Source organism: Chiloscyllium punctatum, chromosome 11 (assembly GCF_047496795.1).
Source record: "Chiloscyllium punctatum isolate Juve2018m chromosome 11, sChiPun1.3, whole genome shotgun sequence".
Classification (NCBI taxonomy): Eukaryota; Metazoa; Chordata; class Chondrichthyes; order Orectolobiformes; family Hemiscylliidae; genus Chiloscyllium; species Chiloscyllium punctatum.
In genome coordinates, this window is record NC_092749.1 from 23,216,674 (window position 1) to 23,244,159 (window position 27,486).

Consider the following 27,486-nt stretch of genomic DNA (forward strand, 5'->3'; position numbering starts at 1 on the left):
TGATTTGGTGAATTGACACTTCCAATGCAATGAAATCAGGCACCCAATCTCATGGCGATTTATTCTTTCCCCTTTTGCTCTTTGTTGTTGGATCTCCCCTGTGGGGTTTGATCATTTAATTTCCTAATTTGCAGCAGAGCATAGTATTGCATTCCACTGTAGTGGAGTGTGAGCATGTAAACTGTCTCTGAGAGAAGCTGACATAATGTTCTTATTTCAAGAAGAGGAGAAGGATAAGCTGATTATGTTACTGTAGCATTATTTGTGGTCAAATTCTTAAAATCTGCTTTGACGTGTAATTAGGAGGTGTTGAGAAATTCATCAGCTAATCATAAACAGCCAACATGGACTTGTTAAAGGGAAATCTTGTTTGAAAAGTGTAATGGAATTTTTTTTTGAAGTCACAAATGATATATAATTCAATGCCATGAAAGTACTCTATATGGATTTTCAGAAAGATTTTGTTAAGACATCTCACAGGACACTAACAGGAAAAATTCAGGTGTGTGTTATAAGAGGAAATGCAACCACATGAATAGAAGTTAAATTGTCAGAGTTTGATTAAATGGGTGTAACTTGGGCTGGAGAAGGGATGAAAGTGGTAAACGCCAGGATTACTTTTGGATCTACTTGGGTATGTCGATATTACAGGTAATGTGTGTGCAAAGAATTCAAGAAGGAGAAGTAGTATCAGAAGTAATATCTCAAAATTGCTAGAGATGAAGGTAGAGGGTTTGGCAAATAATGAAGTCTGTAAAATAAGGAAGATATTGACTCTGTTATGACACAACGGTAAACTCTTCTGCTAATTAAACCAAACATACAGAAAAGCTCACCTTGCCTCGTAATCTGTTAAAGTATGAGTGACAGAGAACTACCCAAATTCCACTATTTTAGGAAAAAATTAACAATTAATTTCTTTAACTCCAAAAGTGAACATTGAACAACAACTGTTTACAACTCTAAGCCTCCTTTGTCTTTAAAGATTTGTCATCTACCTCCCACTCTCTATAACAATATACTGATCAGATAAAGCCCCAATTGAATTTACAGCAAATCAATTTTCAAAGCCAGACAGCGGCTGTCATCCTGCTCTGTTTGTAGATTTCCCTGGGTCATCCTCTGTCTTCTGCTGCAAAGATGTTTCATATGAAAATGGTACCTATCAGAGTGTTTTGAATAGCAGTCTGTCAATGGCAGAAAGTGTTCCTTCTCTGCTAACTGTCCAAAATGCCTGCTTTTATACCCCAAAACGTTGGATTGTCTCATTGGTTCAATGCTGTGAAAACAGTGAATTTCAAATTTGATTGGGTTTTAATATCTTGGGGCATAATTTAAAACTGGTTAAAATTGAACTGCAGTGAAAACAACAAAGTATCACGGTTACAGCCAAAATGTTGCATCTTTCAATTGTCCAGTACACTTTGTCCCAGTTAGGTGCTTGCCAGCTTTCACACTCTCTTAAAGATACAGTGCATGCCTTAAACTTCATAACAACCCATGTTATGAACATGTGTCTGAACCCTGAAGTACTATGGACTTTTTTAACATGTAGTCTCAAAATTTTTTTTTTAAATACAGGTACGCTTGGCCAAAAATAGCTGCAATGTAAGTTTAAGTGGCTGTCTGGAAGAAACACACACAAGGAGTGTCACACCTACAATGCAAAGGCAACTTGAAAGAACCACACTTCAAGTAGGGTGGGCATAAGTGACAACTCATAGAATTGTAGAATCCCTACAGTGTTGAAGCAGGCCATTCAGCCCATCAAGTCCTAACCAACCCTCCAAAGAGCTCACCTGGACCCAGCGGTTCCCCATAACCCTGCCCTTCTGGTGGCTAATCCACATTGCCTGCATTTCCCTGGACACTATGGGAAATTTAGCATGGCCAATTCACCTAACCTGTACATCGCTGGGAGGAAACCAGAGCACCAGGAGGAAACCCATGCAGAACAAACAGACAAAGCTGAATCTTGCAATTTTGAAGATAACAAGGGGCTGATGATCTCCCTGCTCAGTAGCAAGTCATCTTGCAGATTATGTTGCAAACTGCAGACATGGTTTGTTTTTTTTTCCTTTTGAAATATACACAAATATAGAGATTTAAAAGGCAGTTTCGACTCTACTGGGAGTATGCTATTGGGACTGAATGTTCTCATGAGTACCAACCAGGTTAAGAATAATTAAGGTGAAAGTCATGGTTGAAAAACTAACCTTCAGTTCCTCTGGTATCAGGTGTAAAGTGACTGTGTACTAGAGGTCACTTACCTATCAGCCAGACAAAAGGGTTTCAGGACAACAAAAGGTCTCTCTCTCACCCTGAATGCTGGCATTCAATCAATGTTGAAAGGAATTAGAATTTTTTTCTTTAGTTAATGCTTGAAAACTATTTTTTTCCCCTACTGGAATGGGAATTCTGTGATAAGCCAGTGCAATTGAGCACTGTTTCAAAATACTTTTTAAAATATAATGATTTTCCTTTAAAATGTATGGAATGAGCTGCCAGAGGGAGTGGTGGAGGCTGGTACAATTGCAACATTTAAAAGGCATCTAGATGGGTATATGAATAGGAAGGCTTTGGAGGGATATGGGCCGCGTGATGGCAGGTGGGACAAGATTGGGTTGGGATATCTGGTTAGCATGGATGGGTTGGACCGAAGGCTCTGTTTCCATGCTGTACATCTCTATGACTCTATGGCAGCTTGATGCTGTTTGATTAATGCAGCTTAACTGTTGTTTTATAAAACAAATATTTTAATCTGTATCATCAATCACATGAAGAACCCATTTTTAAAATTATTCAAAATCTCTCTTTATAGAGCACAAATGGAGCAAACCTTTATTTTTATGTGCAAGCTATTGGGAATGCTGAAAATCTGAAATCAAAAGAGAAAATGCTGGAAAATCTCTAGCATTATGGGGAAAAGACAGGAGAAAGGCACTATGTCAAACGCTTGTTTGATGAGGTGAATGGTTTCCTACACTGTAATTGTTCTATCATGAGAGTGCATCAAAATGTTCTCTATATGGCTGTGTCAAATTTATTCCATCTAATTCACACTTCACTGTTGAAAATTACGCTATTTTGTAAAAAGATTTTGTGTTGATTTAAAACTGAAGCAAAGAATGTAAGTTGAATGTTTTGAAGAAAAGTGAATTGTTAATGTTAATATATACCTCATTGTTTGTCAGAGTGCTTCAGAAACACTGAATTACTGTGAAGTTCAATGACAATTAGACAAGCATTGCTGCCATTTTACATATTACAGGAATCTGTCCCCATCCACTTGAAAAACAATGTGTTCATCCTTGTTGGTGGTGTTGTTTACAGTAACACTTCTAATTAGGGAACTAGGAGAATATTTTGAAGAGAGACTTTTTATTTTCACATTATTTTATGACATCACTCAAAAGTGTTTCAAAAATGAGTTCCTGTTACTTTGAAGCTAATTATAGAGAAATGTAGCAGCACTGTATAGTCTCAAAGTGTATAAAAATGCACAACTAACCAAACTGTTTTTGGTATACCAGATGTTGGAGTAGAAGAGTTTTCTGCCTTTTTTGAAGAGGGTCTTCAGATCCTTGTCTGTTTGAGCCACAAGCATCCTTCAATTTGACATCTCAACTAAAAATGCTGTTTTGGACAATGCACCATTCCCTTGTGCTGAAGTGCCAGGTTAGGTTATGAATTGTGACATGAGACATACATTCCTGATCTTCTGAATCACCAGTGGATACTATCAACCTAGTTTAATTTCAAATGATTTGGCATTCTAAAGGACTTTTGGTCAACATTATTTTCCTTGTTCTTACACTTACCATTTGTTGTATCATTTTAAGCATGTAAACTTGCCTCTTTATGACTATGACTTTAAATTGCTATTTGAGATGCATGGTATTCAAAATTGGCAATTTTATATTAATCAACCAGCAGTTCCTTAAGCTTATTGCCTGGCTCCGGTAATGGCCATGGATTTGTATAACTGAAGTGTACATGTTTCTCCTGAGAGTTGTTGTATAAATGAAAATAAAATCATTTGTAGTACTGTAGCCCAGAGCAGAACTCGTTGTGAATGTCTGAAACTTGCAGAAGACTCTTTGTATTTGAATTGTAATAAAACATGCATTCATTCAATGTTTCATGGGTGAACAGGAGGAAAAAGCCTGCCTTTTGGTGACAACTGATTAAAATACCACTGAGAATTTTGGTGTATACTTCAGGCAGAAAACTACCATTGATGTAACCCATTGCAATGCTGCTTTCTCTGACCCTATGCTGCCTCCTCTCAGTCCCTATTGTGCATTCTAGATAGTGTGTCTTTCATGAATCATAGGCAGCATTTATAATTGTGTCACACAAGGAGTTATATTTACAGATCATTGTCCTTGTATGCCACTCTTAAAGAAGTATTGTACATATTGCTGTATTTTTTTAAAAAGGTCAATTTAATATCAGAACAGGGTCGGATACTTGTGGTTTAGTGCCACATTTTGCAAGCTTCCCTAAAAGAAGTGCACAGGGGGGAAAAAAAGTAATATTTATCTACCTATTGCTTATGGGGTCTTTCAGTAAAATTGTGAATATTAATGAGAAATTGCAGTGGAATTTAAGTTGAGAGAAATAAATTCAAGCTCTATTTATGAAAGCTATTTAGAAATTATCTAAAGCAGTGTTTGTAGTTTCCAAATGTGATATGAACTGAAATAGAGTCTGTTTCTAATAGTGTTTTGACATATTAGGGCACTGATGTATTTCATGACCGTTGTTACAGATTTGGGAGTCACAACCCCCAAGTTTCATTAGTCCACCCCATTGAGGGTTTCGGCCTGCTGTTTGAGATGCCCTGTTTTATATATTGCTATGCCATTATCTGTAATCATTATTAACTTTTCAGCTTTATTTTTCTGCAGCATCTTGATTACATATTTTGTTAATAAGAGGGAGGGTTTAGCTACTCAGCATTTTCCTTGCTAAAAAAAAATTAAATTATAAATGCTCTTGGGATCAAGTTAATCCTGTGATGAAAGCAATGTGTAGATGTTTCTTCCTCTTTGTAAGTTTTCTTTTATTTATAATGTCTGTGTACCAATTTTATTATCTGTAAAATATTAATTTAATACATGGAATATACTATCTTATTTTTCAAGCATGTTCAAAGTGTATGGATATATTCGCCTGGCGGTGGAAGTTTCCCCTGTAAGATGCTGTTGTTGTGCCTCCTTTCTCTGGCTCTTAACTGACCTGATTTAGATCCAATGCTAAACTTCTTAGCTTTCCTTGCATCTCATGTTGCATTAGAAATGGTCTCTTCTTTATGCACCTTCCTGAACTGTACGTCACCAAATGTTCCTGTCCCTTGATGTCACTGACTCACAAAATACTGTATATTCTAATTTTCCTGCCGTTTGCTAGCCTTGACATTTGGCATGGCTGCCCAATTCTCTAAGGTAAAAACAATGACTGCAGATGCTGAAAACCAAATACTGGATTAGTGGTGCTGGAAGAGCACAGCAGTTCAGGCAGCATCCAACAAGCAGCGAAATCAACGTTTCGGGCAAAAGCCTTCTCTACCCTGGAAATAAGGCAGTAGGAGCCAATTTACTGACCATTATCCTTGGCACTTGTGGCTCTGAGTCTCTGGGTCAGGACATTATTATGTTTAAGCTGCATTCAGAGATTTGAGCTCATAATGTTGCCTGTCATTTCAGTGCAATACTAAAGAAATGTACAATGTTGGAGGTCTGACCATAACACACAGGAGCAGAAGTAGGCCATTTAGCCCATTGAGTCTGCTTCATTATTCAATGGAATAATGGCTGATCTGATCATCATCAACTTCACTTTCCAGCTTCTCCCCCATGAGCCTTGACTTCTTTACTGATTCAAAATCTGTCTATCTCAACATTGAATATCCTTAACAAACCAGCCTCCACAGACCTCTGTGGCAGAGATTTTTATGGATTGATAATCTTAGACAAGAAATGCCTCCTCATCTCTGTTTTACTTTGAGATTATGCCCTTTAGTCGAACACTCTTCCAACAATCTCTCTGCTCTACCCCATCAAGAGTTGCTCATATTTCAATAAGGTCCTCTCTCATTCTTCTACACTGTATATAGGACCAACCCACCCAACCTCTCCAGAAGACAATTCCTCCATACCTGGAAACAACCTAATGAACCTTTATTTGGACTTCTTTAAATGTCATTACCTTTCCTTCAATAAAAGGACCAGAATTGTTCAGAGTATTTTAAGTATGGTCTAAATAGTGCCTTGCATGGATTTAGTAAGGCTTTCCTATTATTCTACTCTATTGCCTGTGAAATGATGTCCAACATTCCAATTGTTTTCCCTGTTACTTGCTGAACTTGAATGTTGGCTTTTTTTGATTTATACATGAGAACCCTCAAAATCCTCTCTGCTGTAGTTGTCTGCAGTTTCTCTATTCATTAACATTCATCTCCTCTCCTCTTCCTGCTAAAGTACATAACTTCACATTTTCTCATATTGTATTCCATTTGCCAGCTCACTTAGCTTGCCTATATCCCTCTGGAGACTTTGTCATGTCCTCACTATCTGCCCGACTGGTGGATAAGAAATTTAACCAAGCACCTGTCTCTTCTCAGGCAAATGTAAACAATCTCAGGATGTTAACTGCTATTCTTCATCATTGTGGGCAATATTTATTGCCCAACTGATGCCAATGATCCATATTATTGGATCATTTACCTCCTTGATGGTTATGGAACCTTGCTTGGATACAATTGGTTGCTTTCTTTCTCTGTGTTTATCTGATCACAGTTCAGATACTTAACTGGCTGTGAGATGATTGGGTCTAGTGAAAGCTGCTATGTAAATCTGAGTTCTTCCTCATGAATGTAATTCAAATCCCAAAAGTTCTTGCAAGGGATTATGAGAGCATGTGTTCAATAATTAAAAACTAAGGTGCAGCTAAAGCTGTGCAGATTATTGCTTGGGGTCAAGATGCCTTAGATTTAGAAATTAAACTGCAACGTATGACAAAACAATGGAGATTGTTGAATAAATTTGGTAGACCGTTGATTCAGCTTTTCAAATCACATGGAATGAAGATTCTTGTTTGAAATTCTGTTGCACTGCCAATGAGGAAGTACAACCAGACTTGGGTGCCCATAAACAACAGTTGCTGAAAGTTAACATGCAGGTGCAACAGATGGTGAAGAAGGAAAATGGTGTATTGGCATTCATGCTGAGAGGTTTAGAGTACAGGAGCAGGGCTGTCTTTTTGCAATTGCCTCAGTGACACCTTACTTGGAGTATTGTGTGCAATTTTCTGGCGAAGGATGTTCTGATTATGGAGAGTGCAACAAAGATTTAATAAACTGATGCCTGGGTTGATAGAACTAACTTTGATAGACTGGATCAATTAGGGCCATATTAAGGCCATAGTTTAGAAGAATGAAGGGAGAATCTTAGAATCCTACGAAATTCTTAACAGGACTAGGCAGAGTAAATGCAGGAAAGATATACCTGATGATCCAGGAGTCCAGAACCAAGGGCTACCTTGTAAGGACTTAGGTAGGATAGGACATTTAGTACAGAGATGAGGGGACATTTCTTCACCCAGAGTGTGGCAAACCTGTGGATTTCTCTCCAATAGAAAATAGTTGAGGCCAAAACATTGAATATTAAAGAGCCCCTGAAGTGATCACGATAGTGTTTTAAGCTACATTGTTGGTTTAATCTTTGCTTAACACACAATTTGGTAAAGTAACTGAAACCAGTGCTTGAAGGAGGAGTTTTAAACAGCCGCTTGTTACTTAAAATGTCTACAAGCACTATCAAAGAGGCTGCATGTCATTTTGGTGCCAGTACTGCATCTAACACTCTCATAACAGTAGATAACTGTGAGTGGACATGAATTTAATGTTGATTTCAAGTGCTACTTAAAGGGATACTTGTTTGTATTTGTTTCTGATGGAGCTGAGGAGAGAACCACCGCATTGGAAGATTTTGGAACATGCAGCAGGATCTTGTTTCAGAATGTCAACATTGGAGTCACACAGGCATCCCTACATAATGTGTGAAATAGTTACTTGGATGTTATCTTCCTCCATTTAGTCATTTATTTGCCAAAGAGCAGGCTCATAAACTAATTAAAAACAACAGCAGGCTCTTGAAGGTGGTGGATTAGTAGAAGGCTATCCAGAGCATATGTTCTTTCCAACTTTGTAAACTTTTAAATAAAAATGAGTTTGATCAGCTGGTCACCATTTTTGAGGTAGAATCTTTCTAGATGATAGCTAACAGCTGTAGAGTGCTCAAAGCCGATCTGGAGCAATGGCTCATTGGTTTTCCATCAGGTAGGTGTTTTCATGAAACAGTCAAGTCCTTGACATCTCAGGGTGTTTGGAGACCAACTGATAAATTCCAGTCAGCCTCTGATAATGAACCTTTAATTTGAGTTATAATCGCTGCTTCAGTTACTGTATGCAACAGATAATAATACCACTTGAAACATGCATTCTGGTTGGATTAAGAACCCTACTCTAGAAACCAGATGCCACTTCAATCATTCAAGGGTGCATGTAATAATTATGTTGATCTACAATAAGTACTCATCAGATAATATAGTTATCATTAAAACATACAAGGTCTTCCTGCTTGATTTGGTATTGTTTCACTGTCACACAAACTGCATTTAAATTACTTTTGTTACAGTATATTTTCTAAGTTAGAATTTGCCTTAAGTATAGGCTATATAAAAGTTACTACTGTAAACTTTTGATCAAATGGTTTTCTTCACCTCGTCTTTCCTTTATATACTGTTCCTTAGCGGAAGAGGCTTTGTAAGATCTGTGCCAACATTGTTTAGATACTTCTCTACAAAGGAAAGAAACATTGTTGCTCTGCTTTTGTATCCTTTACTACCTGGACTAAATGGGAGCAAGGTGATGAAATTTTGGGTAGTTTGGCTGTGTATTCATATTATGCTGCTCCTCGATGCCCATTGAGACAGAATATCATAAATATGTTGGAAACTCAAAGACCGTAAAGCTTAAACATCTGATATTCTAAACATAAATTTTGATTTGTATGTAATTTTTGTTTGAGATACTTCTGGATTATATTGAAGATTATATTATTTGCTTGAGATAAAGTTGAATTTCTGCCAGATTGTGGACAGTCAATTACCTCATTGCCATTCTGTTAATGCATCTGTTTTCTCTCCAGGATTTGGAATGCACTGACTGATAACTATGGTAACGTAATGGCCGTGGACTGGAAGACATCGCACACCCGTGCTTTGCACCTGCCAACATTGAATCTGTCAGAAAAGGCGGTGAGTAATTCACCATTGACTGGCTTGGGCAACATTGAATCTGTAGACTTTTCTTTCTGCTTACAAAATCAACTTTTCAGTTATGTGAAACAGTCCATATACTGTCATGGGTTACTGCATATGATTTATGAATAATAATTGTATTTTTAAGCCCAATCTTTTGGCAATTGATGATTGAAGTACCAATAACAAAAAGCTTGTTTAAATAGATGTAGGTTTATTATCTTTTTTTATATTGGTATTTTCATGCAGAATTTGTAATTATTGTGTCCCTTTGATCTGCTTATGGCACCAGACTTACATATTCAGATAAAACTGTCAACTCTTCCAGAATTCAAATGAAAACTCTGCAAATATAAAGGCAGCTTGATAACCTTGTTTAGGCACGGCTGCCAGTTCAGTTTTGGATGTGGTTCTCCATAGACTAAACACCCAGGCACTTATAGCAGAGATTGACTGGGAGGTTACCCAGTTCTCTTCATTCTAACCAGGAATAATGTTGTCAGTTCAGCCTAGTTTGAATGCTACAAATAGGAAATAATATATAATATCAACAATCCACAGATATTACTGTTCCCTACTGCTAAAACCTCTCTAATAAATCCAATTTGGCGTTCCTGTTGCAAGCTTATAAGCTAATGAATGAAATCTGAAATCCCTCATTCCTTTGCTATACTCTAATGGAAGAGGCGTAAAGGAAATCTAACACATTCCACGTAACTCTCTATGTCAAAGAAATGTTTTGGACTTTTGAAGCTGCAATAACATTTATAAGGGTTGTCTGTTACACTCCAAGGGGACTACACAGTTCATTGAGCTAGTCACGCATGGCAAATCAAAGTTAAAGGAAACGTTATCATTGTTACACTTTACTGTCTCTCTGAGGTGCCCCCTTTAGTCGTCTTGAATCCGTCCAAAGCTGCTTTTGGCTCTCTTTTTCTAGTGAATAACTTCTTGCATATTCCAACATGGAGATTACCCAGCTGTGTACTTGCATGAGATTTTGTACATCTATCAAGTTTTTTAAAATGTAAGGCTGTTGATTTCTGAATCCAAATACAGTACAGGAAGTTATAGTCTGAGCCATACTGAGTTAGTTAATTGAAGACGGTGCTTTACAATTGAATCTGGAGGTAAGATTTTCTCTTCGTTATTGTAGCTAATATACTTCTGTCCTTCCAGATATTCAGCATGTACTTCCCAAAAGACAGAAGAACCCTGCCTGATTTTGCCTGCAAACTTTCAGATATTAGAGGTCACAACACCAGGTTTACTTGGAAGTACAGTACTAGCTTTCGGAGTGCTGCTCCATCAGGTAGCTGTGGAGCAGGATCGTAAGACACAGAATTTATAGCAAAAGACTAGATTGTCATGCAACTGAGACGATAAAGTGAGCAAACCTAGATTGTTGGTTTGTTCAATATATCATTTCATTTTCATGACACTGCAATCTTTTACTATAAATTCTGTGTCTTCTGTTCCTACTCCATAGCTACCTGATGAAGGACCAGCACTCTGAAGGCGAGTACCTCCAAATAAACCTATTGGACTATAACCTGGCATTGTGTGATTTTTAACATCTGAAAGTTTGCAGGCAAATCAGGTAGGGTTCTTCTGTCTTTTGGGAAGTACATGTTGGATATCATGCTCCTTTTGACTTTGTCCACCTCTGTCCAACATCGAAACCACCACTTCATTACTTTCAGATGTGCCATTTGGATTGTCCTACAAACCACAAACTAGGCAACAAGCTACGTGATTCTCTTAGAAAAATCTAAACTTGTGGGCAAAAAATGTAATTCAAAGTTAGCTAGAATTTAGAAAGATTTATTTTTGTGACACTTAATGATGTAACTTGTCCAGCCACTTTTCTTGTGCAGTGCAAAAAGCATTTAATTTCATTGTCTCTCTTTGTCTACGCACAACAACGCAGAACCTACCTTCAAACATGAGTCACAGGTAGTGAGCAAAGGTCATTGTGTAAAATCTATCGAAGATGTTTCATGAAAACATTTGTAAGCATTTATTACTTACTTCAAAAACATGTGTACTGTTAATTGAACCTGTTCTTTTTTGAGATTTTATTCTTGAGTATTTGTGCACAGCTGATTCCATCCAATTACAGAAGATAGTAATAAATAAAAATCAGAAGGCTACCAATGTTTTTAATCAATTGAGACACTTGTCTGAAAGTGAGCATCTTCATTGCTGATCCTGTAAATTTTGTTGACATCTAAATGAATCCAAACTGAGTTAGGCCAGCAAACACAGAACATTTGTGACGATACAACTGTCAAAAAAGTATGAAAGTGGAAATGATTAACCAATGCTGCAAAATATAATATTTAATGCTGCAGTTATAACTAAACTGCCGTATATTGGCCTACCATTTGGGAATTGTGCCCTTTTTTGTGAAGCCGGGTATAATTGGTAATATGACAATGATTAGGGGAACCTCTATTTTGATTAACTTGAAGAAAACTACTTTCTACAATGAGTTGTGGTTGTGTATTCAGAGGAATAAATGCTATTAAAACTATTTTGAAGAATTTTAAAAATAAAATGCAGATTGATTTTCTGTCCACCAATACATGCCTCTATGCTTTTATATATTTGTCCAGTTATTGAAATTAAGTTGATCTATTGGTATATTGCTCATAAACTTGAAGGGTGTGCTAATCCTGATGGGTAGGACCTTTTACTGTAGCTTTTTTCAATTCTGTATGCATTTCTAAGAATGACAAACTATACAAACATTCTGTTAGTGTTTCATTCACAGTGGTTTATCTACTTGATATATCAAATTCACAGTAGAACTGCCTATATTGAGTTAACTAATATTCTATTATTTGCAGTTAATTTTGATACTTTTTCATCTGTACTAAAGCGTTCAACATGTTTTTAGTATTCTGTTGTGAAAAAGTTTGTAATGAGCTTTGGCTTGGGCATAAAACAGCAGACTTTTGAAGGAAAAATGAGAGAGGTTTCAGAAATAACTACTTTACTTTATATTAACATCCGTCCATATCAGTTATAGCAGGCGTTCTATTTCAGAGGGGATCTGACTTTTGTCAACTGCAGCCGAGAATTTGCAGTTCAACTGACTTCATCGTTGTTAAACTAAATTCCAGTTAGCTGCCCAATTGTCTTAATTTCCTATTATAAATTTATCTGATGGGGTCCCCATCAAAAAAGTTTGTGGACCCAGTTGCCCATACAGTACCAAAAGATTACAGCTTGCAGTCATTCCAACTCAGGAATTAACTGGTATGATTTGAAGGACATTAGACCCAGTTACCAGGCATTTGTACAGTTCTGTACAGAATTAATGTTAGGAGTTCATACTTCTCTCTCTCACACACACACACACACACACACACACACACACACACACACACACACACACACACACACACACACAAAAAATCATTGGTGTGTGTGTGTGTGTGTCCAGAGTATGGATTCCTCATTTGCAGGCCTTAATTATTATTGCCCGTTATAGTCTTACTTTAGATCAGTTGTCACTGTTGTAAAGTGTTCTCATTTAGTTTTGTGATGTCACCTTTACAAGCTCTATCAAGTACACCAATTTCGTTACAATCCCAATGGAGGAGCTGTGAACCAAAATGCTCTAAAATGAAGAAATTATCAAGATGGTTTTATTCTTAGTAACTTCTACTTTAATGTGAATGAGGATCAATGCAAATTAAACATGAATTAACAGACAAATTATATTCAAATAAAGGTGAAGGTAAATTTCACTTTAATTAATTCAATAAGTTTTTTACAAGTACAAGCAGCTGTGTGATTCCCCACAGATGTAGCACAGAGTCTAGTTCCAAAATTCTGTAACATTGGATCTCTTGCTTTTCTAGTCAGTTGATTCAGCCCTCTAGTTGTGTTCATTGGCAGCGTACCTAGAAATGGTCATTGTCTGAATGGAGCAAATTATAGAGCCTCCTTACTTAGGTTTGCCACAGTCTTGAAGACTAGTGTTCCCAAGGAACTTCTTAATGCAAGCCCTCTAATAAATACCATTAAATAGGCTGGTCAACTCTGGCAAAGATGTAGAAGCAAAAGTAAAATTGTCAAATTCACAACACTACTTTTACCCTGCTTTGGCTTGCTGTTTTGTTTAACTGTATTGCATACAGCTGCTTGTAAACAGACCTCTGTTCATCCTTCTGCCATCATGTTAGGGAGTTCTAGGATTTTGACCCAGTGGAACTGAAGGAGCAGCAATATATGACCACTTCAGGATGGTGAGTGGGTTGGAGGGGGAACTAGCAAGTGGTAACGTTCCATATATCTGCTGCCCTTGTCCTTCTACGTGGTAGTGATTATGGATTTGGAAGGAGCTGAGTAAGGACACTTAGTGAATTCTGCCGTGCTTCTGTAGGTAGTATAATGTGTGTTGGTGGCGGAGGCAATGAATGTTTGTGAATGTGTTGCCAATCAAATGGATGCATTGGCCTGGATTCTGCTAAGCTCCTTGATTGAGATGGAAGTTGTACACATCCAGGCAAGTGGAGTTTTCCATAACCATCTCATAGATTGTGAATAGGTTTTTGGGAGACAGGAGATTAGTTATTCACTCTGTGATTCCTAGCCTCTGACTTGCTCTTGAAGCCAAAATATTTGTGTATGAGCCATTTCAGCTTCTGGTCAACAATAATGCTAAGCATGTTGATGGTGAGGGATTCAGTGATGGTAATGCCACTGATGTCTAGGGCTGATAGTTAAGTTCTCCTTTGTTGCAGATGGTCATTGCCTTGCATCTGTGTAGTGTGAACGCTAATTTCCAATCTGTCTAAAACTGGATATTGTCCAGGTTTTGCTACCTTTGGATGATGTGGACTGTTTTATTAACTGACGAATTGTGAATGGTGCTGAGCACACTGCAATTATCAGCTAACATCCCAAATTCTGACCTCCTTTGTAAATCAGCTGAAGGTAGTTGGGTAAAAACAATAACTGCAGATGCTGGAAACCAAATTCTGGATTAATGGTGCTGGAAGAGCACAGCAGTTCAGGCAACATCCAACGAGCAGCGAAATCGATGTTTTCGGGCAAGAGCCCTTCATCTTGCCCGAAACGTCGATTTCACTGCTCGTTGAAGGTAGTTGGGCCTAGGCCACTCCTATAGAGATGTCCTGGTATGACTGAAGTCCAACAATAACAACCATCGTTCTTTGTGCCAGGTATGATTCTAACCCATGGAGTGTTTTTCCCACATTTCCATTGACTCCAGTTTTGTCAGAGCTCCTTGATGCCATACTTTATTAAATATGACCTTGATATCAAGGGTAGTCATTCTCGCTTCACCTCTGAAATTCAGTTATTTTGTCCATGTTTGAACCAAGCCAGTAATGAGGTCATGAGTAGAGTGGCCCTGATGGAATCTAAACTGAGCGTCAGTGAACAGGTTATTGCAAAATATGTGCTGATCGATTTTACTGATGATCACTCCTATGACTATACTGATGAGTGTAAACTGATGGGATAGGAATTGGTTAGATTCAGTTTGACCATTTTTTGTACAGGATGTTTCTGGGCAATTTTCCACATTAGTTCATGAGCCCCTAAGAAATAGGAACGGGAGTAGGCCATTTAGCCCCTTGAGCCTGCTCCACCATTTAATACAATCATGGCTGATCCGACACTCCTCACTTTCACTTTCTTGCCATTTTCCTATAATACATGATTCTCCCACTGTTCAAGAATCTATCTCAGCCTTACATATACAGGGGCTTTTATCCCAACAGCTTTCTGTGGCAAGGAGTTCCAAAGACATTCAAACCTCTGAGAGAAGAAATCCCTCCTCATCTCAGTTTTAAATGGGAACCCCTTAATTCTGTGACTATTCCCTCTGGTCTTAGACTCTCCCATGAGGGAGAAACATCCTCTCAGCATCTATCCTATCAAGCTCCTTAAGAATCCTATATTTTTTAAAATGAGAGCACCTCTCATCCTTCTGAACTCCGATGAGTAGAGTCACAACTTGCTTAAACTTTTCTCATAGAAGCTCCATATCAGGTGAACCTTCTCTATACTGCCTGCAGTGAAATAATATCTTTTCTTAAGTGAGAGGACCAAAACTGCTCCAGATGTGGTCTTAAAAGCACTTCAGACTTCCGTACTCTTTTATATTCCAACCAGTTTGAAATAAGGGCTGGTATTCCATTGACCACTTTGATTACCTGCTGTGCCTGTGTGCCAGCTTTGTGTTTTATACACAAGTACCCCCAAGTTCATTTTGTGTTGCAGTATTCTGCAGTTTTTCTTCCTTTTAAATAATACTGTTCTTTTGTTCTTCCTTCCAAAATTGTCAGGTTAATGCCAGCATTGTAGGTGCGTTGGAGCAGCTTGGCTAGGCATGTGGAACATTCTGGAGCAGAAAACTTTAGAATGATTGACCTGATGTTGTCAGGGCCCAGACCCTTTTGCAGTATTCAGCTATTCCTTGGTATCACTTGCAGTGAATCAAATTGACTGAAGCCTTGTACCTGTGATTCTGGGAACCTTTGGAGGAGACCACAATGGATCATTAATTCAGCACTTCTGGCTGACTTGCAAATGCTTCTGCTTTGTCTTTTGCAGTGTGTTGGCTTCTGCATCTTTGAGGGTGGAGGTATATTGAGAGCCTTGTCCTCCAATGAATTATTTAAATGTCATCTTCCATTCATAAGTGGATGTGGAGGACTGTAGAGCATAGATCTGATTCATTGGTTGTAGAATTTCTTAACTTGGACTATCACATGCTACTTAGAATTTTTGGCACACAAGGATTTCTGTGCTCACCAGGTTGACACCTCATTTTTTTTGGTATGCTGCTCCTGGCATGCTCTTCTACACTCTTCATTTGAAGCAGGATTGACTCTTTGGCTTGACAATAATAGTAGAATGAAGGGATATGTCAAACCATGAAATTGGAGGTTTCATTTTAGCATAACTCTGCTCCTGATGGCTCACAGTGCCACATGGATGTCCTTGAGTTATTAGACTTGTTCAATGTCTAACCCATTTAATGCTGTAATAGTGTTGTGTAGAATAATGAAGAGTATCATAAATATGAATATGGAATTTTATTTCCACAAAGAATGCGATGGTCACTCCTGTCAATAATGTCCTGGACAAATGCATGTGCCAAATACTACAACTGAATGTACTTTTCAAACTTTATTAAAACCATTTACAGATTCCATGGATATCTTAATGAATTAAAAATGTCCTTGCTGTGCTGCTTTCACATCAAGGGTCATCATACGATCCTGTATATTTCTGTATTTCTTTGGATGTTTGGAATCTGGAGTAATAATCTCTGTGTTATATATACCTTGATGACTATTCATCTTGTTTAATTGTTTTACAATATTGCAAGATGTATCTTATCTTTGAGAAAAGGGAATTGTGATATCCATTTGCTTAGTCAGTTAAACTCTTAAATATTCCACACAATTCTTTACAACTGTGAACTTTCCAAAATATGAGGCTGATTTTGTAATTTCCAGTTTTTTTCGCAAGTATTGTAAATTTGTCTGAACAGACCAAAATTACACTGTTGATCTGCCAACACTGAATCATTTGCACAGTTGAAAATAATGGAAGTGTGTTGCACTTAGCCATAGGGTTGTATCGCATGGAAACAGACGCTTTAGTCCAACTTGTCCATGCTGACCAGATATCCTAAATTAGTCTAGTCCCATTTGCCTGCGTTTGGTCCATATCCCTCTAAATCCTTCCTATTCAGGTCCCATCCAGATGTCTTTAATGTAGCAATTATATCAGCCTCCACCAGCTCCTCTGGCATCTCATTCCATACAAATATCCCTCTCTGCATGAAAAGTTCCCCTTAGGTCCCTTTTAAATCTTTCCCCTCTCATTTTTAATCCTATTCCCTCCAGTTTTGGACCCCCCCCTACCGTGGGGGAAAGACCTTGGCTATTCACCCTATCCATGCCTGTCATGGTTTTATCAATCTCCAAATGGTCACCCCTCTGCCTCCAGCGCTCCAGGGAAGATCGCGCCAGTCTATTCAACCTCTCCCTATAGTTCAAACCATCCAATCCTGGCAACATCCTTGTAAATCTTTTCTGAACCCTTTTAAGTTTCACAACAGTGTCCCTACAGCAGGGCGGCCAGCATTAAATACAGTATTACAAACCTGGCCTAACCCCAATGTCCTGAATAGCTGCAACATGACATCACAACTCATTTACTCCATGCAGTGATCAATAAAGGCCAGCATACTAAACACCATCTACCTCTTCTGTGTATACGTCCTGTCCTGATTTGCCTAGCAAAATGCAACACCTCACGTTTATCTAAATTAGACTCCATTTGCTACTACTTGGCCCATCTGGTCAAGGTCATGTTGTACTCTGAGATAACCTTGGAAAATGTAGGGGGTGATGGATTCTCCGGGGAATGTAGCACGAACAGCCAAGTTGCTGGTATTGAGACTGGCTCTAATGCAACGAGGGATACGTCGGCTTCCAAGAGATCAATTATGTTAGGGGATTCTGTAGTAAGAGGTACAGACAGACATTTCTGTGGCCAGCAGAGAAAAAGCAGAATGGTGTGTTGTTTCCCTGGTGCCAGGGTCAAGGATGTTTCAGAGAGGGTGCAGAATGTTCTCACGGGGGAAGTGGGGCCAGCAGGAGGTCATCATCCACATCAGAACCAATGACATAGGAAGGGAAAAGGTTGAGACTCTGAAGGGAGATTACAGAGAGTTAGGTAGAATTTTAAAAAAGAGGTCCTCAAGGGTAGTAATATCTGGATTACTCCCAGTGCTACGAGCTAGTGAGGGCAGGAATAGGAGGATAGAGCAGATGAATGCATGGCTGAGGAGCTGGTGTATGGGAGAAGGATTCACATTTTTGGATCGTTGGAATCTCTTTTGGGGTAGAAGTGACCTGTACAAGAAGGACGGTTTGCACCTAAATTGGAAGGGGACTAATATACTGGCAGGGAAATTTGCTAGAACTGCTTGGGAGGATTTAAACTAGTAAGGTGGGGTGGGGGGGTGGGACCCAGGGAGATAGTGAGGAAAGAGATCGATCTGAGACGGGTACAGCTGAGAACAGAATTTAGTCAAACAGTCAGGGCAGGCAGAAACTGCATTTATTTCAATGCAAGGGGCCTAACAGGGAAGGCAGATGAACTCCGGGCATGGTTAGGAACGTGGGACTGGGATATCATAGTAATTATGGAAACATGGCTCGGGGATGGGCAGGACTGGCAGCTGAATGTTCCAGGATACAAATGCTACAGGAAGGATAGAAAGAGAGGCAAAAGAGGAGGGGGAGTGGCATTTTTGATAAAGGATAGCATTACAGCTGTGCAAAGGGAGGATATTCCCAGAAATACATCCAGGGAAGTTATTTGGGTGGAACTGAGAATTAAGAAAGGGATGAACACCTTATTGGGATTGTATTATAGACACCCCACTAGTCAGAGGGAAATTGAGAAACAAACTTGTAAGGAGATCTCAGCTATCTGTAAGAATAATAGGGTGGTTATGGTAGGGGATTTTAACTTTCCAAACATAGACTGGGACTGCCATAGTGTTAAAGGTTTAGGTGGAGAGGAATTTGTTAAGTGTGTACAAGACAATTTTCTGATTCAGTATGTGGATGTACCTACTAGAGAAGGTGCAAAACATGACCTACTCTTGGGAAATAAGGCAGGGCAGGTGACTGAGGTGTCAGTGGGGGAGCACTTTGGGGCCAGTGACCATAATTCTATTAGATTTAAAATAGTGATGCAAAAGGATAGACCAGATCTAAAAGTTGAAGTTCTAAATTGGAGAGAGGCTAATTTTTATGGTATTAGGCAAGAATTTTCAAAAGCTGATTGGAGGCAGATGTTCGCAGGTAAAGGGACGGTTGGAAAATGGGAAGCCTTCAGAAATGAGATAACAAGAAGCCAGAGAAAATATATTCCTGTCAGGGTGGGAGGGAAGGCTGGTAACTATAGGGAATGCTGGATGACTAAAGAAATTGCGGGTTTGGTTAAGAAAAAGAAGGAAGCATATGTCAGGTACAGACAGAATAGAACGAGTGAATCCTCAGAAGAGTATAAAGAAAGTAGGAGTATACTTAAGAGGGAAATCAGGAGGGCAAAACGGGGACATGAGATAGCTTTGGCAAATAGAATTAAGGAGAATCCAAAGGAGTTAAGGACAAAAGGGTAACTAGGGAGAGAATAGGGCCCGTCAAAATCAGCAAGGCGACCTTTGTGTGGAGCCACAGAAAATAGGGGAGATACTAAATGAATATTTTGCATCAGTATTTACTGTGGAAAAGGATATGGAAGATATCCTGTGGGGAAATAGATGGTGACATCTTGCAAAATGTCCAGATTACAGAGGAGGAAGTGCTGGATGTCTTGAAATGGTTAACAGTGGATAAATCCCCAGGACCTGATCAGGTGTACCCGACAACTCTGTGGGAAGCTAGAGAAGTGATTGCTGGGCCTCTTGCTGAGATATTTGTATCATCGATAGTCACTGGTGAGGTGCCGGAAGACTGGAGGTTGTTAAACGTGGTGCCACTGTTTAAGAAGGGTGGTAAAGACAAGCCAGGGAACTATGGACCAGTGAGCCTGACCTCTGTGGTGGGCAAGTTGTTGGAGGGAATCCTGAGGGACAGGATGTACATGTATTTGGAAAGGCAAGGACTGATTCGGGATAGTCAACATGGCTTTGTGCATGGGAAATCATGTCTCACAAACTTGATTGAGGTTTTTGATGAAGTAACAAAGAAGATTGAGGGCAGAGCAGTAGATGTGATCTATATGGACTTCAGTAAGGCGTTCGACAAGGTTCCCCATAGGAGACTGATTAGCAAGGTTAGATCTCATGGAATACAAGGGGAACTAGCCATTTGGATACAGAACTGGCTCAAAGATAGAAGACAGCGGGTGGTGGTAGAGGGTTGTTTTTCAGACTGGAGGCCTGTGACCAGTGGAGTGCCACAAGGATTGGTGCTGTGCCCTCTACTTTGGGTCATTTACATAAATGATTTGGATACGAGCATAAGAGGTACAGTTAATAAGTTTGCAGATGACACCAAAATTGGAGGTGTAGTGGACAGCGAAGACGGTTACCTCAGATTACAACAGGATCTGGACCAGATGGGCCAGTGGGCTGAGAAGTGGCAGATGGAGTTTAATTCAGATAAATGCGAGGTGCTGCATTTTGGGAAAGCAAATCTTAGCAGGACTTATACATTTAATGGTAAGGTCCTAGGAAATGTTGCTGAACAAAGAGACCTTGGAGTGCAGGTTCATAGCTCCTTGAAAGTGGAGTCGCAGATAGATAGGATAGTGACGAAGGCATTTGGTTTACTTCCCTTTATTGGTCAGAGTATTGAGTACAGGAGTTGGGAGGTCATGTTGCGGCTGTACAGGACATTGGTAGGCCACAGTTGGAATATTGTGTGTAATTCTGGTCTCCTTCCTATTGGAAAGATGTTGTGAAACTTGAAAAGGTTCAGAAAAGATTTACAAGGATATTGCTAGGGTTGGAGGATCTGAGCTACAGGAAAAGGCTGAACAGGCTGGGGCTGTTTTCCCTGGAGCATCGGAGGCGGAGGGGTGACCCTATAGAGGTTTACAAAATTATGAGGGGCATGGATAGGGTAAATAGGCAAAGTCTTTTCCCTGGGGTTGGGGAGTCCAGAAATGGAGGGCATAGGTTTAGGGTGAGAGGGAAAAGATATGAGAGACCTAAGGGGCAACTTTTTCACGCAGAGGGTGATACGTGTATGGAATGAGCTACCAGAGGATGTGGTGGAGGCTGGTACAATTGCAACAGTTAAGAGGCATTTGGATGGGTATATGAATAGGAAGGGTTTGGAGGAATATGGGCCGGGTGAAGGCAGGTGGGACTAGATTGGGTTGGGATATCTGGTCGGCATGGACGAGTTGGACCGAAGGGTCTGTTTCCATGCTGTACGTCTCTATGACTCTAATCAACCTATCAAGCCAAACTTTCCTCAAAGTCCCACCTGGACTTGCTGAAAGCTTTGCATTTTTGTCTTGTTTCTCTATATCTCATCTCCTGTGGGAGTTCAACTTATCCATTAGATTCTTTCCCAGCTTCTTACATCCTATTTCCAACAAAATGATTATCAATTAGTCATTTCTTTCTCTCCATCTTGTCCAGTATTGCTCAATCTCACTTGCTTTCCCTTCAAAAACATGATCATCAACTACCCCTTTAAAAACTAATGACTATCCTGTCCTGGCATATTACTGCCCAACCATTTTCCCTCCCAAGTCCTTTAACATATGTTGTCAATTCCCAAACTGGCGCCTTGCTTTTTCAGAACTCCATTTTGATCCTTTCCAACAGGTTTACACCCAGAACTGAAATGGGGGATTCTGAGGGCCTGTATTTACATGTATTTGGAAAGGCAAGGATTGACTAGGGATATCAACACAGCTTTGTACATGGATAATTAGTGTCTCACAAACTTGACTGAGTATTTTTTTTGAAGAAGTAACAAAGAGCATTGCAGAGGGCAGAGCAGAGGACATGATCTATATGGAGAAAGTGAGGACTGCAGATGCTGGAGATCAGAATCAAAAGTGTGGCACTGGAAAAGCATAGCCGGTTAGGCAGCGTCCAAGGAGCAGGAGTCGACTTTTCGATGAAGAGCTTATGCTCTAAATGTCAACTCTAGTGATCTACATGGCCTTCACTAAAGTGTTTAACAAGGTTCCACGTGGTAGACTGGTTAGCAAGTTTAGGTCATACGGAATACAGGGAGAACTCGCCATTTGGCTACAAAACTGGCTCAAAGGTAGGTGACAGAGGATGGTGGAGGAGGGTTGCTTTTCAGACTGGAGGCCTGGGACCAGCAGTGTGCTAAAAGGATTGGTATTGTGTCCACTGCTTTTTGTCATATAGACGTGAACATAGGAGGTACGACTAGTAAGTTTGCAGATTACACCAAAATTGGTGGTGTAATGGACAGCAAAGAAGGTTACCTCAAGAGTATCATAAGGTCTTGGAGAATACTGCTGGAAAAAGACACCATTGTGTGCAGCTTCATGGTTCCTTGAAGGTGGATATACAAGTAGACAGATAGTGAAGGCGGCATTGGTATGCTTGCCTTTATTGGTCAGTGCACTGCGTAGACAAGTTTGAAGGTCATGTTGCGGTTCTACAGAACATCGGTTGGACTGCTTTTGGAATCCGGTCTTCAATTCTGGTCTCCCTGCTATAGGAATGATGCTGTGAAACTTGAAAAGGTTTGGAAAAGATTTACAAGAATGTTGCCAGGGTTGGAGGGTTTGATACATAGGGAGAGTTTGAATAGGCTGGGACTTTTTTTCTTGGAGCATTGGAGGCTGAGAGGTGACCTTATAGAGGTTTATAAAATCATATGGAGCATGGATAGGGTGACTAGCCAAGACCTTTTTCCCCAGGGTGGGGGAAGTCCAGAACTAGAGGGCACAGGTTTAGGGTGAGAAGGGAAAAATTTGCTGAGGGGCAATGTTTTCACACAGAAGGTGGTGCATGTATGGAATAAGCTGCCAGAGGAAGTGGTGGTGGCTGGTACAATTACAACATTTAAAAGGCATCTAGATGTGTGCATGAATAACAAGTGTTTAGAGGAATATGGTCCAAATGCTGGCAAATGAGACTGGATTAATTTAGGCTAGCTAGTTGGTGTGGACTAGTTGGATTGAAGGATCTGTTTCCATGCTGCACAGATCTATGACTTTATTCCTGATCAAAATCACACATTCACACAGCAATCAAACATAAGACAGAGTTTGGCTTCTCAATTCTTTTCCAATGCCTCTCCTCTGTTATCTAGCTGGGTGGGTCGGTCACTGCCTGGTTTCATTCTGATCTATACAGTCACAACCAACAAATCGCCCCCATCACTTTTATCCTGCTCCCGCATATGATGTCTTGATTCTGGATGTAGGTTTTCTCGCTGAACTGGAAGGTTCATTTTTCAAACATTTCGTCATACTAGGTAGCATCTTTAGTGAGCCTCTGGACGAAGCGTTGCTGATGATTCCTGCTATCTATTTATATGTTTGGGTTCATTTGGGTTAGTGATGTCATTTCCGGTGGTGATGTCATGTCCTGTTCTTTTTCACAGGGGGTGGTAAATTGGGTCCAAGTCAACACGTTTGTTGAGAGAGTTCCGGTTGGAATGTGATGCTTCTAGGAATTCTCGTGGTATCTCTGTTTGGCTTTGCAGGAATCATCAGCAATGATTCAGTCTGCAGGCTCACTGAAGATGTTACCTAGTATGGTGATGAAACGTCTGAAAATGAACCTTCCAGTTCAGTGAGCAAACCTACATCTAGAACTTTAAACTGAGCTACACATCTTCTCAAAACTCGCTTATGTCTTGATTCCCCAAAGATTACCTTGGTTTCTTGAAAGAACAAAGTGATCTGCAGCCCTCATCACAAAATCTGCTTACTTAATACAAACTCCATTCCTCTTCCTGGGTACATTCTGAGCTGTGGGCTGCATGGCAAGTTGAAAGACTGGTGAATTTTATCTAGTAGTACATCCCTTCAGTTTTTGTTTGCAACAAGCAAGTTACTGACTATACATACCAGTCAGGCTCAAAAAACCTGTCACACAATGTCTAACATTAGATTGGATTCTGGAATTGGATACATTTGTTGGATAATCCTAAGTGTGCAAGGCATTAAGCTGAAAACCAATTCAAGACCATCAGTCTGACTGGCTGCTTATATTATTTATGCACAGGGCCCTGTTTGTGTTGGCAGAAGTAACGTGTACACACGATGAACCTGTTTCACTTTAACAAAATAGGTGACAGTCATTGCCCTGTCAGGCAATGCCCTGACCAGAGTCAACTTGCCTTGTTTAAAATCTGAACAGAGCTTACTATTAACTGCCATTCAGCATTAATAGATTCAGTCTCCATAGCAATGCCTCTATCAGAGCCCACTTGCCATGGAATCTCTTCTCAAGCAGTATGAATGTTTGCTCGCCCCTCAAATTTGTACTTGTGAAAGGTCCTCAAGAACGCAAGATGAAGCTTCAACAAAACATGTATTTTCTAAACTTGCCTGGTATGTTCAAGTGTTTCTAAAAAGAATTGCATATGGATAATGACAGTACCAGTACTGTATCATCTAAATGACAAACAAAAGTGGATGTGACATCGGACTACAGGAAGTTGTGTTGAACTCATGACAGGACAAGATTGAGGTCTTCAGTGGTTAGTGAGGTATTGCAAATATTGTTCAGTCTGTTTGCTTTCTATATATCCAATAATACTGTACAGTAGGTGAAGTGCTGACAGTGGTGATAAACTACCGGCAGCTCAGATACACAACAGAAAATTTAATAAGATAAAATGTAAACTCTGGACGTTGTCTATTGAGAATAAAATGATGACTCCAATGTTCACAGGATTCTCTGATATCTAGCCACATGTAGTTCAATGTGATTTTTTTTCTTTCATTAAAGTAGTTTGAATCTTATTTTGTTCATTTTTCTAAAAAGCCATAAAATAGATTGACAAACATTTGACCAGACAAATGGTTAGAAATGAAACACTAATTACGCCCAAGAGTATAAATATTTCTATATTTCTAGCTCATTTTCATTCTTGCGATAAATGAATCATGGTTTTCAACAATCACATATCCATAACTCCGTAAGAAATTATGGGATTGAATCTTACTCCAGCAGCGTGGGGGAGAAAAACAAGCTAATAGTTCTAGTGTTTGAATACTGGATTGGTTTCCAGTAGGATATTTGTATAAGATAGATTTGGAATGGCAATCTCTCATTCTAACTAATCAATTCTAACGTGTCAGGCTAGCAAACTGGTCATGTAAAAAGAGATCAGAGTTAGAGAAACAATTCAGATTGTGAACATGCTTCACATAAAAGCAATAAAAATAATCTTTCTCATTTGCATGTAGGCACAAAAGCGGTGAAGGCTCATTTATCACAAACCTATTCAGGAGGAATTTATTACTCCTAAATAGAGGAGGAAAGTTATTGATCTGATCTGATAATACATGGAATTACATGTGCCAATGCTTTAATCTTCATGATTGGGAAGGTGTTTAATCATGGAACCTTCCAGGCTGTATATGAAAAATGTCTACATAGATTCCATGCAGTCAGAACATCACAGTCAAGAAAGCACAACAACATCTCTACTTCCTCAGGAGGCTAAGGAAATTTGGCATGTCGACAAAGATTCTTATCCATTTTTATAGATGTACCATAGAAAGCGTCTTAACTGGATGCATCACTGTGTGGTATGGCAACTGTTCTTCTCTAGAGCACAAGAAATTACACAGAGTCGTGAACATAGCCCAGTGCATCACACAAACCAGTCTTTCATTCACTGACTCCATCTATGCTTCCCTGTGCCTCTGGAAAACAGCCAACATAATCAAAGACCCCTCTCACCTTGGTTATACACTCTTCCACCCTCTTCAATCAGTCAGATGATATAAAAGTTTGAATACATGTACGAACATATTAAAGAACAGTTTCTTCTCCACTGGTTATCAGACTTTTGAATGGACCTCTCAAATTTTAACGTTGATCTGCCTCTCTGTATCTTCTCTACATCTGTAACCCCGTATTTTACACTATGTTCTGTGACCGTGATACTCCTCGTATAAAACAATCTATCTCCATAGCATGCAAAACAACACTTTCCACTGTATCTCGGTGTATGTGACAACAATAAATCAAACTCAAATGTTCAAGGCCATTCCAGAGAATTAACATATTCACGGCTATTATTGAGTGTAGGATGGAGAATGCAGTATTATCAAATTGATTACGTTTTGGCTAAAATACTAAACCAAGGTCCTCCCTACCTGCTAGTGGACAGAAAGGATTCCATGACACTTTTTAGCCACCAGCATTTTAAAAGGGATGATTGATTATGATAAAATTTGGAACATTGAGGAAGTGATAAGATTTTATAATTAACAGTTCTCTCTTTCTGAAAGAATATTCTCGTCATGTTTCCTGTATCTCAAGTTGCCAATAATGACAGATATTGCTTTGATTTAAGGTTTATCTATTGAAGTAAGTTAACTGAAAACTGACTTTTTCAGACTTGCAGTTCTGAAATTCCATCAGTTCAAACCTGAAAAATCAAAAAACATACATGCAAAAGGAACTTAGTTGCATGGATTTTAAGGGCCTCTGTTTGGTAGGATTTGGTCTACATGGTGCCTTGGAATCTCATACTGAACATCCTTGCTTTGTAATACAGCTATTCTTTACTGTAAGGCAACAGCTTATATATTATGACCAAGAAAGGTTACTGAAATAGTTCAATTTTCTCCATATTTAATTATAATGCATTAAACAGTAATTAATTTACATTTGTTTCATAAAATGAGTGTTAATTTTATTATATTTGTAAATCATTGCTGTAAACAATGTCCTGTACTGCCGCAACATGACCTCCCAACTCCTGTACTCAATACTCTGACCAATAAAGGGAAGCAAACCAAACGCCTTCTTCACTATCCTATCTACCTGCGACTCCACTTTCAAGGAGCTATGAACCTGCACTCCAAGGTCTCTATGTTCAACAAACTCCCTAGGACCTTACCATTAAGTGTATGAGTCCTGCTAAGATTTGCTTTCCCAAAATGCAGCACCTCGCATTTATCTGAATTAAACTCCATCTGCCACTTCTCAGCCCATTGGCCCATCTGATCCTGTTGTAATCTGAGGTAACCCTCTTCGCTGTCCACTACACCTCCAATTTTGGTATCATCTGCAAACTTACTAGCTGAACAAATATTAGTGACAAATTCATGAGATCCTCTTTATTTCTTCAAAGATGGGGAGGACAAGTTTATAAGAAGTTGCCTCATAGAGCAGAGAAGTTTGGGGTTTGTGTTTGTATTCCAAGATAAATCATTAAACCAGTTATTGAAAATAACAATTTCTGTTTTGGGTAGCTGGTAGGGGTATAGTAGGGAAACCGGATGGAAAGGAAGTGTGATTGAGCAGATTGGTAGCTGCAGAAATGTGGGACTGGCAGAGGAGAGACTGAATAGTTTGGAATTTGGAATATCATTTGGCGAATAACTTATAATTTTCACTGCTCCAACTTGGACCTCTAAATCTGAACAAGGCAATGAAAGTTAGGCTGG

At 39.3% G+C, this 27,486-nt stretch overlaps 1 protein-coding gene across 3 annotated transcripts in view; it reads left to right on the forward strand.

Annotated features, from left to right (window-relative positions):
• LOC140482824 (fasciculation and elongation protein zeta-2-like) overlaps nt 1-27,486 on the forward strand; it is a 136,275-nt gene that overhangs the window by 43,888 nt on the left and 64,901 nt on the right. For all 3 annotated transcript variants that reach the window (XM_072580497.1, XM_072580496.1, XM_072580498.1), the window contains exon 2: nt 9,216-9,324. In XM_072580497.1, coding sequence (XP_072436598.1) covers nt 9,216-9,324 — 109 coding nt within the window. The remainder of the gene's footprint in view (nt 1-9,215; nt 9,325-27,486) is intronic.